The 17,309-nt window shown below is 42.7% G+C and overlaps 2 protein-coding genes across 2 annotated transcripts; both read left to right on the forward strand.

Annotated features, from left to right (window-relative positions):
- The first annotated feature begins 8,140 nt into the window (after positions 1–8,140).
- LOC141649105 (uncharacterized) lies at positions 8,141–8,986 on the forward strand. Its single transcript, XM_074457803.1, has one exon. The coding sequence runs from the start codon at positions 8,141–8,143 to the stop codon at positions 8,984–8,986; it is 846 nt and encodes a 281-aa protein (XP_074313904.1).
- A 6,119-nt stretch (positions 8,987–15,105) lies between these two features.
- On the forward strand, positions 15,106–16,933 carry LOC141646104 (transcription initiation factor TFIID subunit 8-like). The gene has a single exon (XM_074454160.1). It carries the CDS (start codon positions 15,488–15,490, stop codon positions 16,487–16,489), a length of 1,002 nt encoding a protein of 333 aa, XP_074310261.1. The 5' UTR covers positions 15,106–15,487; the 3' UTR covers positions 16,490–16,933.
- Positions 16,934–17,309: the final 376 nt, after the last annotated feature.

The following is a 17,309-nucleotide window of genomic DNA, read 5'->3' on the forward strand; positions in this document are numbered from 1 at the left end:
ACACACTCAAAGGTTTCACCTAAGGTATCATGTCATATCCCATTCTAGCCTGTAAGGTACCGTTGTATCCTGTGTCTAGGGTTAGGTGTAAAAGGCTTGGATCTTTTGGGATGTGGAGCTTGGTAATAACAAGTTGGAATGGTTAACCATCATTCTGAAGGTTTGTTCTGTGGTGCTAAGGCCAAGGGCTATGGCTGCTGATGTGGTTGGAATGGGTGTCTCGGGTTTGATGAACCACGAGTGCAAATGGGTTGGAAAACAATGTGGGTTCAAATCTCCATATCTGGATCCTAAAGGCTGGGTGTAACAGCACAAGCGGAATGATTCTCAAAATTCCCGACTATCCCCAGAATCGTCTCGGGAAGGACTTAGAGGGTAAAGAGGTTACTACTTACGCTTTTGGGCTTCGCCCATTGAACCTCAACTATGGGTACTTGACTTGAATTCTGGCTTCCGTAACTTCGACATTCAACCAAAAAGCATTCCGCAATAACTTCAACATCTTTTTTCTTTATTCTTTTTCTTTCATCTTTTTTCATTTTTTTCTTTTGCTTTTTTTTTTCGTTTTTCCAATTTTTCTCTTTTTCTCATTTTTCATTCTTTTTCATCTTTTTTCTCTCTTTGAAAATGATCTTCTATTCATTCTATTAGTCATAAATGGATACATCTTGAAAACTGGGCTTCGCCAACTAAATTGGGTTAGAACTAACAATTCCTTGTTAGAATGGGTTGGTCTCTTCTCTCTTCGAGAGGGGATGATTTTATGGGGAAAAGGCTTGCCTTCTATCATCGATAGGGGAAACAAGGAGCTAGTCCGGTTTCGTCATAGAATCATCTAAAAGCTTGTCACAAACATTGGTTCAGATGGAGGTTTTCTACCGCCAGACATGGAATAGGTAAAGAAAACAGAAACGGGGTCCTAAAGTATCCTTACATTTTGAAACGGGACATACTTCCACCCCAAGAAAGCCTTTGAGTGTGTTGTGCATTTTATCATGTTTTCGGAAGGACTGAGGATTGGAAACAAGACATATTTGGAAACGAAACTGCGACTTTTATTGGAATGACAAATGCTTAACAGACTCGAAGGAACGATTCCTAGGACATACCCTAGGTCATCGCGGAACAAACGACTCAAATTCAAGAAAAAGAAAGTGCTAGACTCGACTCAACTAAGATAAGAAAACAGATCCCGACTCATAATTTCAAATCTGGTCATGAGCTATCCCTTGTTCAGCTGTCAGCTTAGATGCTCGGCTCTTGTCCTTGATCCCTGTGATGGTTTGCCTCCATCCCGAGGTAGTCCTCTGAGGATCTACGCCAATGATGAAGGTTGGTGAATCGAATTGTCTTTTATTAACTTCGTTAACAAGAGGAGTACATTCTAGAGCAAGACTCCCGACTTGAATTTCATTCTTCGGGTTTGGCAAGAATTCAAAGCAATCCACAAATATTTTCCCGAGAAACACCCCTTTCAAGTGACATGGGCGGATAAGATGGGAATAATCGACATTGTCTTCGACATAAACAAAGTTGGCGTGATCGCCAAATGGATTGGTGATGTTATTGGGTTTAACAGTTGGGATCGGGAGTGTTCCACTCTCAATCATGTCTTGAATTTCGTGCTTCAGTCGATAACACCTTTCAGTATCATGGCCTTTCTCTTGATGAAAAGCACAGTAGGCATTTGGTTTATACCATTTACCTTGTTGATCAGCGGGAGGGTCCGGAGTTGGACCAATAGGCTTCAGCTTTCCTTGGGCTATGAGCCTTTGGAGAGCGTATGTATAAGTGCATCCGATATCGGTGAATGCCCTTGGTGTTTGGCGCTGCGGCTTCTTTGATTGCCCTTCTAAGAGATTGATGGCTTCATCAATATGGGTCGTTGCTGGGGCTTTAGTCTTAGACGATGAGGCCCCTTGGTACCCTTTCGGCTTCTCAGCTTCAGCCATTCGGACATCATCCTCTACCTTTATCCCGATTCTTATCAATTCTTTGAAAGAACCAAAATTCTGGTATTTCAGAGCATTACGGTAAACAGGTCGTAGATTCTTCACGAACTTATCTACCATTTCAACTTCATCAGGCTTCTTAGCTAGTTTTACACTTTCAGCGCGCCATCTTGCGAGGAATTCAGTAAAGCCCTCTTTTTCCTTTTGTGTCATCACTTCCAAAGTCCTTATGTTGGTTTGAGTCTCAACATTGTCAGCATAGTGCTTACAGAACTCCACCGTAATATCTTCGAAAGTGGGGAAGTTCTTAAGGTCAAGATTATAGAACCACGCCTTCGGGTGTTCACCCAGAGATTGGGCAAAAATTTCAGAGAGCATGTCAGCAGGTACTCCCTTCAGTGCTAAGTACCCTTTATAGGCCTTAACATGGTGGACTGGATCTTCAGTGCCCTTGAACTTTGGGATGTCAGTGAGTACCATGTTCGTGGGCAACTTATCCTGAACTGGGGCATAGGCCCTAGCATTCTCATAGTGGATGTTCTTCCCCTGGGAGAGTTTCAGACGGTCTTCGATGAACTTGAACCGTTTCTCCAGATCAGTCAGAGGTGGGGTAGATAGAGGGGAATCTCCACCCAGCTTAGATTCGATTGCATCCATGCGGGTCATCATGAGGTTCACGGCCTCAGTGAGTTTGTTAACAACATCTTCCATTGCTTGAAGTCGGGTTTTTGGCGGCCTTTCTACAAGAAAACCCCGAACTGAGTCAATATTCAAATGTAAGAGCCCCTGCACACTTAGGGACACGACACCAACTTGACTCAAACAAAGACTCGACTTATGACCGACTAACCAAAAGTTCGACTCACGGTTGGATTTAGACCTCGATTTATTTTAGACTTGACAAGACGACATGACTCAAGTTGTCATAGCTTGATTCTAAACTGGACTCGGTGTGACTAAACCCGTGATTGGACTAACATAGCCCATAGGTTCGGGTGAAACGCCCTAAATGGCCTAGCTTGGACGTTTCGGTGGACTATCCTAGACCAATTGGTCGACCAACATGACTCAAAGCCCAAGAGGTGAGCTTGGGTGACCCAACAGGGTCGTGTTCTAGACTCTTGGAACGAAAAAACGCTTGGCCTAACACGGCCATGATCCGGACACGACTCGACGCATTTCATGCTTGGTTAAGGTTCGAGAAATATTTTGGATTTGAATTTGAAAAAAAAACGAAGGATCGATTTGAAAATGAGATTTGAAATGGGCAGCATGCCGGCTATAAAAGCTTATTTTGGCCGAAAATTCTAGTCCTATTTTGGCAGCATTCCGCGTTTTGAAAATCACGTTATTTGAAAGTAAGTTGTTCAAAAGTTCGGTTTTGAAATTGACATGGAAATTTTGAAAAGACTTGGGAAAAAACACCTTGCACATTGTCATTCTCATGTTATAAGGATGTATGCTCCTAGACATCTCTAAGTCTCGGCAAGTCTTCTACAAGAAGGTCTATGCCCTCTATCCTTTTGCGGTCTTATAGAGCAAGGGCCTTTAGGTAGAGTACCTAGAAGAGCATCCCCACCATCAAGAACCACGCGAGGCGGAGCGGAAGCAAGCAATGTGCGAGTTCCTGGCATAGTGGGACGTCGCCCCCCACGCATCACAAAGAAACGCTGGGACGGCCCGGGAAAATCCTTAAGGGTTTATGCATGAATCGTAGCACTATGAGTAATGTTTTACTTTCCAATACTTTCTTTTCAAGTTTCACCTCGGAGGAAAAGACCCTAGAAACAAAGTGTAACTAGTCCTCTTTTCCCAATGAGTCGCCAAATCAAAGCGTGGACAAGGCCCTCGGGAAGCTGCGTCCGCGGGATCCACACTAGGCATAATCGACTCGAGGTTCTTTCGAATCGAATTAAGATAAATTAGAGTCGCCACCAAGTTTTTTGGGAACTTGGAACCGTTCAAGTCAACTTTACACCTTTCATCGAAAAGCATAAAGCCAATCGACTACGAGTGATTAAAGATAAAGACTTGTACCCTATATCACTCGATTTGAATGACTCTCGTAATCCAATGGTATTTAGACGGATCCACAAACCATAGATCTTGAGTAAGGGGTGAGGGTACGTGTTAGGAAGCCCATAAGGACACCTAACCCCGCCCGTCAATAACGGCCTCTACTAAGTCAAGTATCGGATTTCAAACAAGGTCATAGCTACTACGATATATGATATGCAAACATCGTTTTCAAAACCCTAACATGTGAAGTTTCTACGTCGATTTAGATGCAACTAAACTAACTTTGTCAAAGTTGCAATTTAGCATGTGAGTTGATTGATCTAACAACATATAAACGGAACAAACAAGGCTTGATGGGAATGGGGGAGCCGTTGGGATCTATCCTATTACAACCCAAGCATTTCATGCCGACACAACGAGAAATTAAAGATACAACTCGATCTAAAATACAACGCTATACACACGACGCAATACACGGCCATTCGGCCTAGGAAAACGTGCACGAAGGGGTGGCCCACGGCTCACATGACTCACGGCCTTGGGTCACTCCTCGTAATGCCTGCTTTCACTTAATCTTATCGAATTAGACATTGGGTCACACACCAAAGCATGCATTAGCATAAATCGGGCCATGTTGCTTTAAACAACATGCGATTTACTACGCTCTCACATACATGGGGGCACAACCATCTAACCAAACGAGACTAAGGTTTTTGAAAGAGGTTTTGACTCGATAAAAGAAAGCTAGCTTGAAAATTACAAACAAACTACCAAACACGACTCGATAAACAAAGTAATTACAAGATACGAAATAACGAGATAAAGATGAGAAATAACGAGAAAAGGGACTACAAGAACACGGCCAAACACGGCCTACACGATCTAGCATACCCTAATCCTTAGGTTAGATTCATTAGGTTAAATAGATGATTGTGAAACAAGTTCGAAAGCGGGCTAGAAAACAAGTTAGAAACGACGTGGATCGATTTGAAAAGATACCTTGCAAACGCGCATTCTACACGGCCTAAAGATGTCAAATTAGGTCAAGTTTGCTAATTAATTTAACTCATCGAGTGTTAATAAGAAGGTGCTAATCACGCACTCTTATACTAACGAGAAATTAGGTGAAAGAGAGAGATGCGTTCAATTAAGTTACAGAATCGTCAGTTGATTTTTAAAGCTATGTCGATGTACCCTAACGTGTCTAATTAGGTTATTAAAATGATCTAATGTCATCTAAACGAGTTATATGTTAACAATCAGAGGTCAAACTAACATGTGAATGGTCATAAGGTGGGTCGAATTACATGAAACAAAAGAGGGGTCAAAAGCGAAGAGCGAAGTCAGAAATCGTTTTATTAATGCCCTACCTTGAACACGAGGATATGTAAATGAGACGGGGGTGTACGACCGACTGATGTAGCGGTTTCTTTCCCATCTCAAGTCAACGTGGGTGTTCATGGTGGTACTTTAACTCATACTCGGACTAAACTAGTTTCATAGTTAATTTAAACGATAAATAAAACGATAAACGAAATAAAACGAAACAATAAAAAACAAACATAAAAAAAACGAAATAAAAGGAAAAAGAGGAGGATTTGATGCACCCTCAACCTACATGTATCGTTGACACCGTCTTGGGTCGTAATCGATGGTAGATTTTATCTCGAGAGGCCGTCGTCGACGAAGAAACAAAGCAAACAACACGTTTTTATCGAATCTGGACAGCAACTTTCAAACAGCGATTTCTCTCTCGTTTCACGATGAAAATTCGATTTAAAAGATGTTTTGAAAACTAGAAAGAGAGTAGAACAGATATCTTAAAGCAACCCCTGCTCGTTTTGAGTTATTGGGCACGAAAAACGAGCACAAACAGAACTGGACAGACAGGAAAAACCGCGAAAACAAAGTGTATAACACTCTGTTTTTCGAGGGAATTCGTGTACTCTCAAGGGCAATTTGGCTCGTAAATCTTTGTCTAATGTGTATATGGATGTTGTATGGTTAATTAGGAACAAGAAACTCGAATTTTAATGGATGTTTGAAGGAGGAACGAATTGTATTTCGAAGAGGACACACAAACTGTTCCAGTTTGCAAGTCGGTTTTGCGAAGGGTTTTTGAGAGGCAATTAGGGTTTGTTTCTGGGGTTTAAAGCTTGTGAGTGACGGTTGTATATATGGAGAACTTAGAGGAATGAATGTATGGTGAAGGGTGGGTATTTATAAGGAGTTAAAGTAGGGTAAAAGGGAGGAGAGGCAGACGGGCTCGGCTGAGCATAGCTGCTGTCCAGCAGCTTTTATGGGGTTTTCTAGGGTTTGTATGGGGGGTTTTCTTGGTGGTTAAGGTAAGGTAATATGGGTAGGATAATAGGGTATGGGTTAGGGTTAATGGGCACGGGTTTTGGTGGTATTTGGAGCGGGTTTTGGGCTCGGGATTTGGCACGCAAAACAGGGGGCTGCTTTGTGTATGCGGGCTGGTTGGGGGTGATTTGGGGCATGATTTGGGCCGTGGTTATGGGGTTCGAACTGGGGTTGGATGGGTAGTGGTCTAGGTTGGTTAGTGTACTCGATATTCGTGCCAACTCGTAAAGAAAACGGGCTCAAAAACCGAGCTAAAATCGCGCTCCAAAACGCGTGGTTGAAACGAGTTTTTCTCGATTTTTAAATCGATTTTTCAAATCAATTACACATTAAAATAAATGATTTTTCAAATCAAATATACTCATAAAATGATTTTTCAAATCAAATATTTATTTTATTTTCAGTAAAATAAATTTAAGAAAATAAATTCAAAATAAAATAAAATAAATTGAAATCACTTAAAAAAGACCTTAATTTAAATATCATTTAAATTAAAATACTCCGTCGACAACGCTCATTCTACATCGTAAAACGAACCCAAATAATGACAATGACAACTAAATAAATACATGTGTCCTATCATCATCGGGTGTTTGTCGGGTTCTCTATAAATTCCAATATCGACGGATACGGGTATCTACACATGCATATAATCGACAGCATCTCAAATATAGACGATTTCCCTAATCATTAGTAGAAGCCGTTATCGAGGCGGGCGGGATTAGGTGTTCAGTAAAAGGACTTCCTAATACGTACCCTCACCCTTACTCTAGATCTCTGTGAACATCCGTGTTCATTGGCATCCACGAGAGTCATTCTAGACATAGAATGCTAAGGGTAACGAGTTCTTAGTGTCTATGTCATTACTTTGTGTCTTGACATGACGCGAAATATTCGAACGGTTCCAATTTCCCATAAAAATTGGTGGCGACTCCACAAATGCAAACGCTTATTTCCCAAGCGACCCCCGTGGGCCCCCGCTGTCCACAAGTGGTAGTGCCTAAGAAGAACGGAAAGTGGAGGGTGTGTGTAGACTTTACGGACTTAAATAAAGCTTATCCCAAAGATCCCTTCCCGCTACCACATATCGACGCAATGGTCGGGCACGAAATACTAACCTTCCTAGAGGCCTGGAGTGGTTATAATCAGATTAAGATGCATCCCCAAGATCAAGAGAAGACGACATTCATGTCAGAACGAGGCATATACTGTTACAATATAATGCCTTTTGACCTGAAAAATGCTGGCTCGACGTATTAGCGCCTAGTAAAAAAGATGTTCAAACAGTAGATAGGGAAGACCATGGAGGTATATATAGATGATATTGTAGTTAAATCAATGAAAGTTGGTATGCACATGAACACTTAGCATATACCTTTAGAACGTTAAGGGAATATAAAATGAAGCTTAATCCATCCAAGTGCTCGTTTGGGGTGTCCTCTGAAAATTTCCTAGAATACATGGTAACTTAGAGGGGGATTGAAGCCAGCAGAGAGCAAATCAAGGCAGTCCTCCAGCTGGAGTCGCCACAGAGGCCAAAGGACGTGCAGCGGCTAGCAGCAAAAGTGGCAGCCTTAAGTAGATTCATCTCACAAGCCTCATATAGATGCAAATTGTTCTATGATATACTAAGAAAGAGCCAGAAGTTCGAGTGGACGGAGGAGCACGAGAAAGCATTCAAAGAACTCAAGTGCTACCTAAGCACACCACCACTGTTGGCGAAACCAGAGCAGGGGGAGCCACTATTCCTATACCTGTCGGTTACAGAAGCAGCGGTAAGTGCTGTTCTGGTCTAAGAGCAAGAAGGGATGCAGCATCCGGTATACTATATCAGTAAGTCTCTGCTGCCTGCAGAGACCAGATACACACCTTTCGAGAAATTAGTCTTAGCTCTGGTCACTGCTTTGTACAAACTGCGCCCATATTTTAAATCTCATACTATTTATGTAGTAACTAATTACCCACTGAAAATGATCATGAGAAAGCCTGAATTATCTGGAAGAATGACCAAGTGGTCGGTACACCTAAGTGGCTATGATTTACAATTTGAACCTAGGACGGCGATCAAGTCCCAAACACTGGCGGATTTTATCTCAGATTTCTGTCCCACTACCCATGTGGAGGCAGAAAATGGGATGTTGATGTTACTAGGGGACCAGGAAAGTGGGACATGGACCCTGTACATAGATGGAGCCTCAAATGCTCGGGGAGCTGGAGTAGGTCTGGTCCTCCGGTCACCAAAGGGGGACATGATGGTACAAGCAGTCAGGTGCGAATTCAAAGCAACTAAAAATGAAGCTCAGTATGAGGTACTTATACTGGGGATGCAAATCGCGCAGAGGCTCAAGGTGAGGAACCTGAGAGTTTACAGTGACTCATTGCTTGTGGTAAATCATGTGAACAATGAATACGTGGCGCGTGACTCAAAGATGATAGCCTACTTGAAGATAGCCACAGAGCAGAAATTAAAATTCCGGTCTTTCAAGATTACTCAGGTGCCAAGGGATCAGAACGTGGAGGCAGATGCCCTGGCCACATTGGGAGCCACCTTCCAGCCCACGAAACTCTCCAATATACCAATTATTCATGTGTTAACTCCAGCTATACAGAAAGAGTTGGAACGAAATCAGCCAGGGGAAGCAACGCACGTGTAACACGTAAGTGGAGCAGGAATCCTGGTATCAGATGAAAACCAACAAGTGGGTTCAGATTGGAGAAAACCTTATATGGAGTGGTTGAAAGATGGGAAACTCCCGGAGGACAAGAAAGAAGCACAGAGTTTCAGGATCAAGGCCTCCGGATTCGTACTAATAGATAACATGCTCTTTAGAAGATCTTTGGTAGGACCTTATCTTAGGTGTCTGAATAAAGAGGAAGCTAGCACGGTGCTGCAGGATGTACATAGCGGAGAATGTGGGAATCACGCTGGTGGACGAAGTCTATCTAATAAAATCTTAAGGCAGGGGTATTTCTGGCCTACTATGAGGGCAGACGCTGTAAACCACGCCAAGCGCTGTGACTCATGCTAAAAGGCAGCCCAAGCCATTCATCAGCAAGCAGAACCAATGCATCCGATCATCTCCTCGTGGCCATTTATGATGTGGGGAATGGACATAGTGGGGAAGCTACCCAGGGCTCCAGGAAACAGAGTGTATATGCTGGTCATAACCGACTACTTCTCAAAGTGGATTGAAGCTGAAGCAATGACAGAGGTAAGGGAGGCCCAGGTGATCTCTTTTATAAAACGTAACATCATCAGTAGATTTGGGATACCGTCATAAATCATATGCGACAATGGATCCTAGGTCATATCCGATAACACTGAAGGGTTTTGTTCACGTTGGAACATAACGTTGAGAAAGTCTGCTCCCCGGTACCCATAGACAAACGGCCAAGCAGAATCCAGCAATAAAATCATTGTGGAGAACCTCAGGAAGAGGCTGGAGGAGCTGGGGGGTAAGTGGACAGACGAGCTACCACTAGTACTCTGGTCAGACAGAAAAACACCAAAGGTAGCAACGGGGCAGACACCATTCAGCTTGGTATTTGGGGCAGAAGCAGTAATCCCATCGGAAGTTCTACTACCAACACATAGATATGGCTGCCAAACAGCAGAGCAGAATCAAATCGAAATGACCATGAGCCTGGACACAGTTGACGAGCTGAGAGAAAGTGCTTACATACGCATGGCATCACACAAGCAATCTGTAGCCAGAACGTATAACAAGAATGTCAATGTGAGGACCCTCGCGGTAGGGGACCTGGTACTCAGAAGGGTATTTGAAAATACCAAAAATCACAAGGCAGGAAAATTTGCTTACAAATGGGAAGGACCGTATCAGGTCGAAAGCATTGTTAAGAATGGGGCATACAGGTTGATGACCATGCCAGGTCAGATCCTTCACAAACCCTGGAACATTCGACATCTGAAATAGTACTTTGTCTGACAAAGTGCTGAAACATTAGTGTACAGAGGACCTTTCAATAGTCCATGAAGCAAAAAAAAAAAAAAAAAAAAAAAAAAAAAAAAAAAAAAAAAAAAATAGAAAAGAAAAAACGAAAAAACGAAAAAAAGGGGGTGGGGGTAATATATGATTTAGGTTATGGTTTGTTTTTTACTTTTAGTTGTTTTTGTTTTCTTTCGTTTTTTAAAGCAAGTTGAGTCGTTTTTAAAACCAAGTAGTCCAGGCTGTGGCTTCCTGGATCCAGTTGTTGCCTTGGAACACCATGAAATAGCACCAGGTAATTTGTACTACTTGGGAGTTTTACGCTTCTAGGAAGAAAGGCTTTGAGTACTAACGTTGGTTACTTGTCAGGAAGAGTAAACTTTGAGGGTCTATCCCTGCCATGTGGGCTACGAGACGTTGCTAAGTCAGCCACATGGAGGGCGTACGGTCTAAAGGTGGCAGGGCACGTCGATACTAAGACCACCTACACCTCACCGTTAATCCTAGATAAAACCGTAGCTACGATGTGGGTACTAAAATCCCGGGGCCATATACATAGGTGCATGCACGAAAATACAAACGCTGGAACCACAAGGAACGCAACATTTCTTGTTAACCGGAAAAGGACAATGAGAGGTACGCTTTAACTAGCTATCTTATTGATAAAATATTTTATGTTATGGGTAAAATATTTTATCAAGCATCTGCCACCAGGGGCAGAGGTTGTGTACCTGGAACCAGGTCAGCCTCCTGGAAAATCAAAAATGGGAACTAAGCCCCAGACGCAGAAAGCACATCATAAAACATAGCAAAAGGGGCCTGTAGACCAGGCCTAGAGCATTTCCAAAATAAAGACACTTGCTACCCCTAGCAGGTGCCAAAATAGTTTCAAGCCTACACACCAGCAGGCGCAAGCAAACATAAATAAATAAATAAAAAAAAAAAAAAAAAAAAAAAAAAAAGAGTTTCAAAAGTATAATTACAAAACTTGCACCACACAGGGCCAAGTCCCCAGAAATATGACTAAAATTTTTTAACAGAGGTCAATCCTCTCAACGGCAGCACTCTGACCTTTGCCCTGCTCCCCATGCTCTGTCTGCTCCCTTGACGTAGGTACCTGATCAGCTCCAGGAGCCACTGTAGCATCACCACCAACCGCCTGCGCCAGGATCTCCTCTACAACATTTGCCTCATAGATTGTTCCAGAGATATCCATGGCAAGGAATTCAGGCCCAGGATCGGCAACCTCGGCATCAGCAGGGAACAAAGCGCTCAAATCCATACCATTGGGAAAAACACGGGCAAATTCAGCCTGCTCCTCCTCCATATTCCAGGAAGTGTGCCTCCCCTCAGTGTAAGCCCGGGTGCATTCAATCCTCCCTTCGAAGGCAGTATAGGCTCCCACGTTTCTGGCCAGTTCAGCTATCTCCTCAGCACGAGCTTCAGCCTTGGTCAGCCCAGTGGTCAGAACACGGTTAGCCTCCTGCGTCCTAGCAAGCTAGTCCTTAGCTACCTCCTTCTCCCTCTTAGCCGCATTGAACTGCTCCCTCAGTTTGGTGCAGGTGGCCGTGAGCTCCTTGTTCTTCCCCACGGATGCCAAGCATTCAACCTTGGCTCTCTTCAGCATCTTGCGGAGGTAAATAGAAGATTTTAGAGCCTGGGGGACGTAAGGAGGCTGTCAGTAAGAAAGTCGAAATAATGAAAGCAAGATATAGAGGGGGGCAAATGATAGACTTACAAGAAAGCACTGCTCAGCAGCCAGATCAGTCATCTCTTGAGGATCAATTTCATCAAACATCTGGGTGCAGGTTGGAGTCAAGAGTCGCTCCAACGAGGGCCAGTAGTTGACGCGCTCTGCGTCCCCAAAGCCAGCAGGAAGACGGATCAGTTGGTCATCAGCACGAGTTGGAGAACCAGGGGCACGGGATATAGGAGTGACCTCAATAGGCTCAGGAGTAGGTCTAGCAGCAGACCTCCTTTTCGAGGAAGCAGGTGAGGGGGTGGACTCAGCCATCCTCTTCCTGGCCTGACGCATTAGGATCTCAGAGGCGGTTGGCCGAGTGCTTCCTACAAAAACGCCAGAAGACAGATATGAATTTTCAGGGTGAATAACTGCAAAAACAAGCAAGAAGTCAGAAATGGATGCTCACCAGAAGACATGGTTTCTTCAGCAACAGGATTGTAAAGGCCGGAGAGCAGTGCAGGGAACGTCCTTTGTTCTTCAGGGATGGAAAAAAGCTTGGCAACGGAGGTATATTCGTCCTCAGACTTTTTAGGGTTCTTAAGTTCTGCAATAAATCACGGGGTAAGAAAGGTAAGTAGCAGAAGAGATCGAGTAAAGAGACATGCAAGCATACTTACTCCTAGCTAGGATCCAGTGTTCGAAGAGGTAGTTGGCACGCAGAGGAATAGAGTCAAGCTTGATGTAAAAGAAGCCCTCATACCAGCCGTCGTCTTTGCCTTTGGCCGCAGACTGAAGGAAATTTTCAGTCTTCTCCACGGCCTTGAAAGTATATTGGCCATTCCCAAGTGACCGACACTCAAACCTATGGGCTATATCTGACAGCCTGATGTCAGCATCTAGGCTATTGTTAAGAGCGACGGCGGATAGGAGAATTCTCCATGCGTATGGAGCAATTTGAGCCATGGGGAGAGAGTTCAAACGAATAAACTCTTGGATCAAGGAAGGAAAGGGAAATTTGAGACCAAGGATGAATGGGAACATATACAAGCAGATCCACTCCTCACGGGAGGTGTTAGCTTTCTGACCGGGACTAGGGATGTGAATCTCCACATCATCGCCTAGACCCAGGAGAGCTTTGATTTTTGGGATGTCACCCTGAGTCAAGGTGGAGTCACAGAAGTGCGGTTTTTTGAGGATACCCTGGGAAGGGAAGACGTCGTCTTTGACAAGATCAACGGTAACAGACGAAGAAGCGGCAAAACGAGTTTTTGCCATAATAAATTGAAGAAAAGGAGGAAGTGAAAGTACCTGGGAGACGGAAAGGAAAGGCGGCGTTGACGGCGAGAAGAATACGGGGAGGCAATTTAGGAGAATCGAGGTTTTGAGAGTTTTGAGGAGTTGAAATGTTTGAAGAGAGAGAGAAGGGGGGACCGGATGAGATTAAATAAGGGAAGGTAGTTGGGGGATTTAAAATGTAGAATGAAAAAAAGAGTATGCGGAAAGTCATTCAACGGTACATTGCAATTTCCCGCTCAAATATCAAGAGATGATTTTCGCGAAAAATTGGGGGCAAACTGTTAGGCCCAAATTCTGGATACGGGCTAAGCCAGGGAAGCAGATCAAGAGGCAGAATAATCATGAGGCAGAGACAGAGTGACGCGTATTGAAGACTTGGACCCGGATTTGGACACTCGCATATTCATGGGTAAAATAAGGAAATCCTACTCGTTACCATATTCTGAATAAGGAAAGTCCAACTTATGTCGAATTAGGAATACTTGATAAGAAAGCAAGGAACCCTAGATGGGAGAGCTTCACTATATAAGGGGCATCAGCGCAAGACGAAAGATCCATCCAGAAATACACAAAAGAACCCTAACTTCCGTGAAATAGCAATACCGTCTTACATTGTACTCTCCACCGAATTATAGTGCAAATATTGGTGGGATTCCATCTCCCCTCCGCGGTTGTTTTCCATATTGAGTTTTCCGCGTAACCAAAATTGCTTGTGTCCTTTATTTACGTTTACACTCAATTCGTCATAACACACAAAATACAATCACCAACAAGTCGTAATTTGATTAGGCACTAAGACCACTTTAACCCTAAATTGGTAGAAATTTACCAAAACAATAAAGGTGGTAATCTGAGTCACTCGGGAGGGTTATGAGTCGGCTTAAAGCGGGTCAGGTTATATCGGTCATGGGTCGGTTCAAATTGTGTTTAGATTGGGACAAATAAGGTAATATTCGGTTGTCGATTTGACTTCGGATCGGGTTGGGTCAATTTTGGCTGTTCAGTGGACCGTGTCGTGCCTGAGTTAGGTACGGTCGTTTCTCTCAAACGTCGACCCAGGCACGGTCCACGACTCATGGCTTGTCGTGCCGTACTAGGTCGTGTCAATCTCGTGTCATGCTAAAATGAGTCATCGGCCGTGCTAGGACGTGTTGGCCCAACGGTCCTCGTGTCCACTTCCATCTCTACGCGACTCGACACCTGAACTTAAGACATATGCTTGAACTGAACCCGAATTCACTCGGCCTAGTATAACCTCACCCAAATGTTTATTGTTGTACAATGATATATATCCTTAAATAACTTGAGTATAGGCAAACTTGATTATTGGTAACCCGAAAATGACTGAACTCTGGCAAACCCAAAATTAACCTGGCCCAAACTGACCCAACTTGTACCCGACCTGGTTAACCAGTTTGCCAGGTTTGCACAAACAACGGGAGTAGTGAAAATTATAGTAGTAACAACGGAAATAGAGAAAGTAATAGTAGTAATAATAACATGAAGAATAGAGAAAGTAAGAATAGCAGTAACGGAAATAGTGAAATATGTCTGGATAAATTTTATGTTAAACTAAATTTTAAGAAATGTCATACAAAATAAAGTCAAAACAATTATATTTCATACAAAATAAAGTTTTAATGGATAAATTTAAATAGACTACACAACAGTACAATACCGAGCACCAACACTAATAAAATTACCCTTTTTAATTTAAAGTTTATAAATACTCGTAATATACAACAACAACAACATCAGAGCCTTAATCCCAAAATGATTTGGGGTCGGCTGACCTGATATATTAGTAAAAAAAAAAACTCGGTTGATCTTGCTTAAAAACTGTATTTAACTTAGAGAAAACTCACAACTTTGTTTTATTGTCACCGCTGGGCTGTGACTCTGTGAGTTAAGAACGTCTAGTGAAACTAAATATATGTGGCGAGCAGAAGCTTGTTTGGGTTCCATAATAATATTTCCCCCCTTCAGATATTGGTAATTAGTTAATAACTCTGTACTAATTACTCCACAATTCTTGGCAGTAGTTGTTCCTAACAACCAACTTCAAGAAGTCTGTTATTGTTTTGGCGCGCTTTATCGATTCAGGGTACCTCTTAAATCTTCTCTTCTTGACGTTTCTAATATATATTGTCAAATTCCTCAAGTGGGTTTTCAATCCTGAGTCGAGTAATGCGGCAAAAAGTTCAATTCTTGCAAACTGAATTGAAGTAATGGAGTTGAGTAGAGTAATACAAGAAAGTGAAACTGAGAAAATTGCCCTAAGAAGAGCCCAGCCTGATGATTTTGGCCGAAATGTATCGAAAATCGTGGTTGCACAGATTTGTGCAGGGGTTGGGTTCGATTGTATTCAGAAATGGTCATTGGAAGCTTTATCGAGTGTTGTTAAACAATACATATGTGACTTGGGAAAATTGGCTACTTCTTATGCTTCTTTATCTTGCAGAACAGAATGTAATGTTTTTGACATAGTTAAGGGTTTACAAGATTTGGGTTCTATCAGAGGGTTTTCAGATGGGTCTCGGGTTAAGGAATGTTTGGTCGATTATCGAATTGTTAAGGGTATTTCTCAGTTTATGCGAAAGGTGGAGGATATCCCCTTTGCTCAGTCGATTCCTCGCTTTCCCGTCATTAAGACTTCAGGATTAGACGTCACTTTTTCCGAGATGGGTACAAGTCAGAGTAGTAAGCACATACCGGATTGGTTGCCCGCGTTCCCTGATCCCCACACTTATATGCACTCACCTGTTTGTCAGGAGAGAAATATTCATGATAAAGTCAAGTTGGTGAAGAAGCAGAGAAAAAAGGGAGAGCAGTCTTGGTTGAATTTTCAGCGAAGGTTGTTAGCTAACGGAAAGGATGGTGATGTTGCTATGGAGGATGATCTGTATCGTTGCCCACCATTGCCGGCAAGAGAAAAAGACGAGAAACACATGTCTGTGCAGGAGGCGTTTGCACAGATCATTCACGCTTTCAAGGGCAGGGCATCATCAGATGAGATGGATGTGGATAGAAGGGTGGTTCTTGGAAGGTGGCCTGTTGTTCATTTCAAACTAAAGATTGGTAGAAAAATGTCAATTGATGATTTGGATGTACATCTCAGAAACAAGGGCAATGAGAAGAAAAGGCTTTGGTTCCCAAGGAATGAAGAAAAGGATAAGAAGAAAAGGAAAGTTGAACTAATTCTAAGGCAGTCTTATGGGGTATGTTTATGAAAAGAACAGTCGTAGATGCAGAGTAGTTTTTGATGGATTGACATTAGCAGGTAACCATTTTAGAGCATTGTAGCCATATTACCCATTCACAATGACTGTAGACAGTAGTTCAGTAATCAGTAGTACTACTCCGATTCTTTGATTGTTCAATATTTCGAATGCAGCAATCTAGCATACTTGCTGATGATACTGTTACCTTTGAACATGGCACTGTAGGGTGTAGAACACATGGTAATTTGTATTAATTCGTCACTGTAAGCAGGATTTTTACGTCAAGTTTCATGTCGAGCTGAGTTGGCAAAAGGGATGTTATTGGGTGTTAAAAGGAGCAACCACCCCATGCCCCCCAACTCCCCAAGTAGAGTTGGCATGTGCTGTTTTAGTAGGCTGGTCCTGTGGTGTTTCTGGCAATCTGGCATGTAGTGTTTTCGTAGGCTTGTGCTAACTGGGTATTGTATCTACTTCATGTCAACCTCCATGTAAGTATAAGTAGTACTTGGTATTTTTCTTAGTAAAGTCGATACAAATTACCTTTGCGATTTCATAAAGTTGTCTTTTTACCCTTTCGGGTAAAAATATTTAAACTTGAGTAAACGAAATAGGTATAAGATGTGCAGTGAGCTTAGGCCAAGTTATTCTTTTCGATCCTGGCAACATATGTGATTTTGAAGTGATTTAACCAAGTAAAATGATTTGTCTTGGGAAATAGTTTACTTCTCCCACGAGAATCGACATTAGTTTTAGTTGCTCATGTCCTTAGACTAATGATCTCCTTGAAGGCTTTGTTCTTTTTACTTGGTTAAATCACTTCCCAGTTGCA

This window comes from Silene latifolia, chromosome 3 (genome assembly GCF_048544455.1).
Source record: "Silene latifolia isolate original U9 population chromosome 3, ASM4854445v1, whole genome shotgun sequence".
NCBI classification, from domain to species: Eukaryota; Viridiplantae; Streptophyta; class Magnoliopsida; order Caryophyllales; family Caryophyllaceae; genus Silene; species Silene latifolia.

What these genes read in the sequence shown, in the direction of transcription:
- LOC141649105 (XM_074457803.1), top strand. Translation starts at nt 8,141, where the DNA reads ATGCAGCATCCGGTATACTATATCAGTAAGTCTCTGCTGCCTGCAGAG.
- LOC141646104 (XM_074454160.1), top strand. Translation starts at nt 15,488, where the DNA reads ATGGAGTTGAGTAGAGTAATACAAGAAAGTGAAACTGAGAAAATTGCC.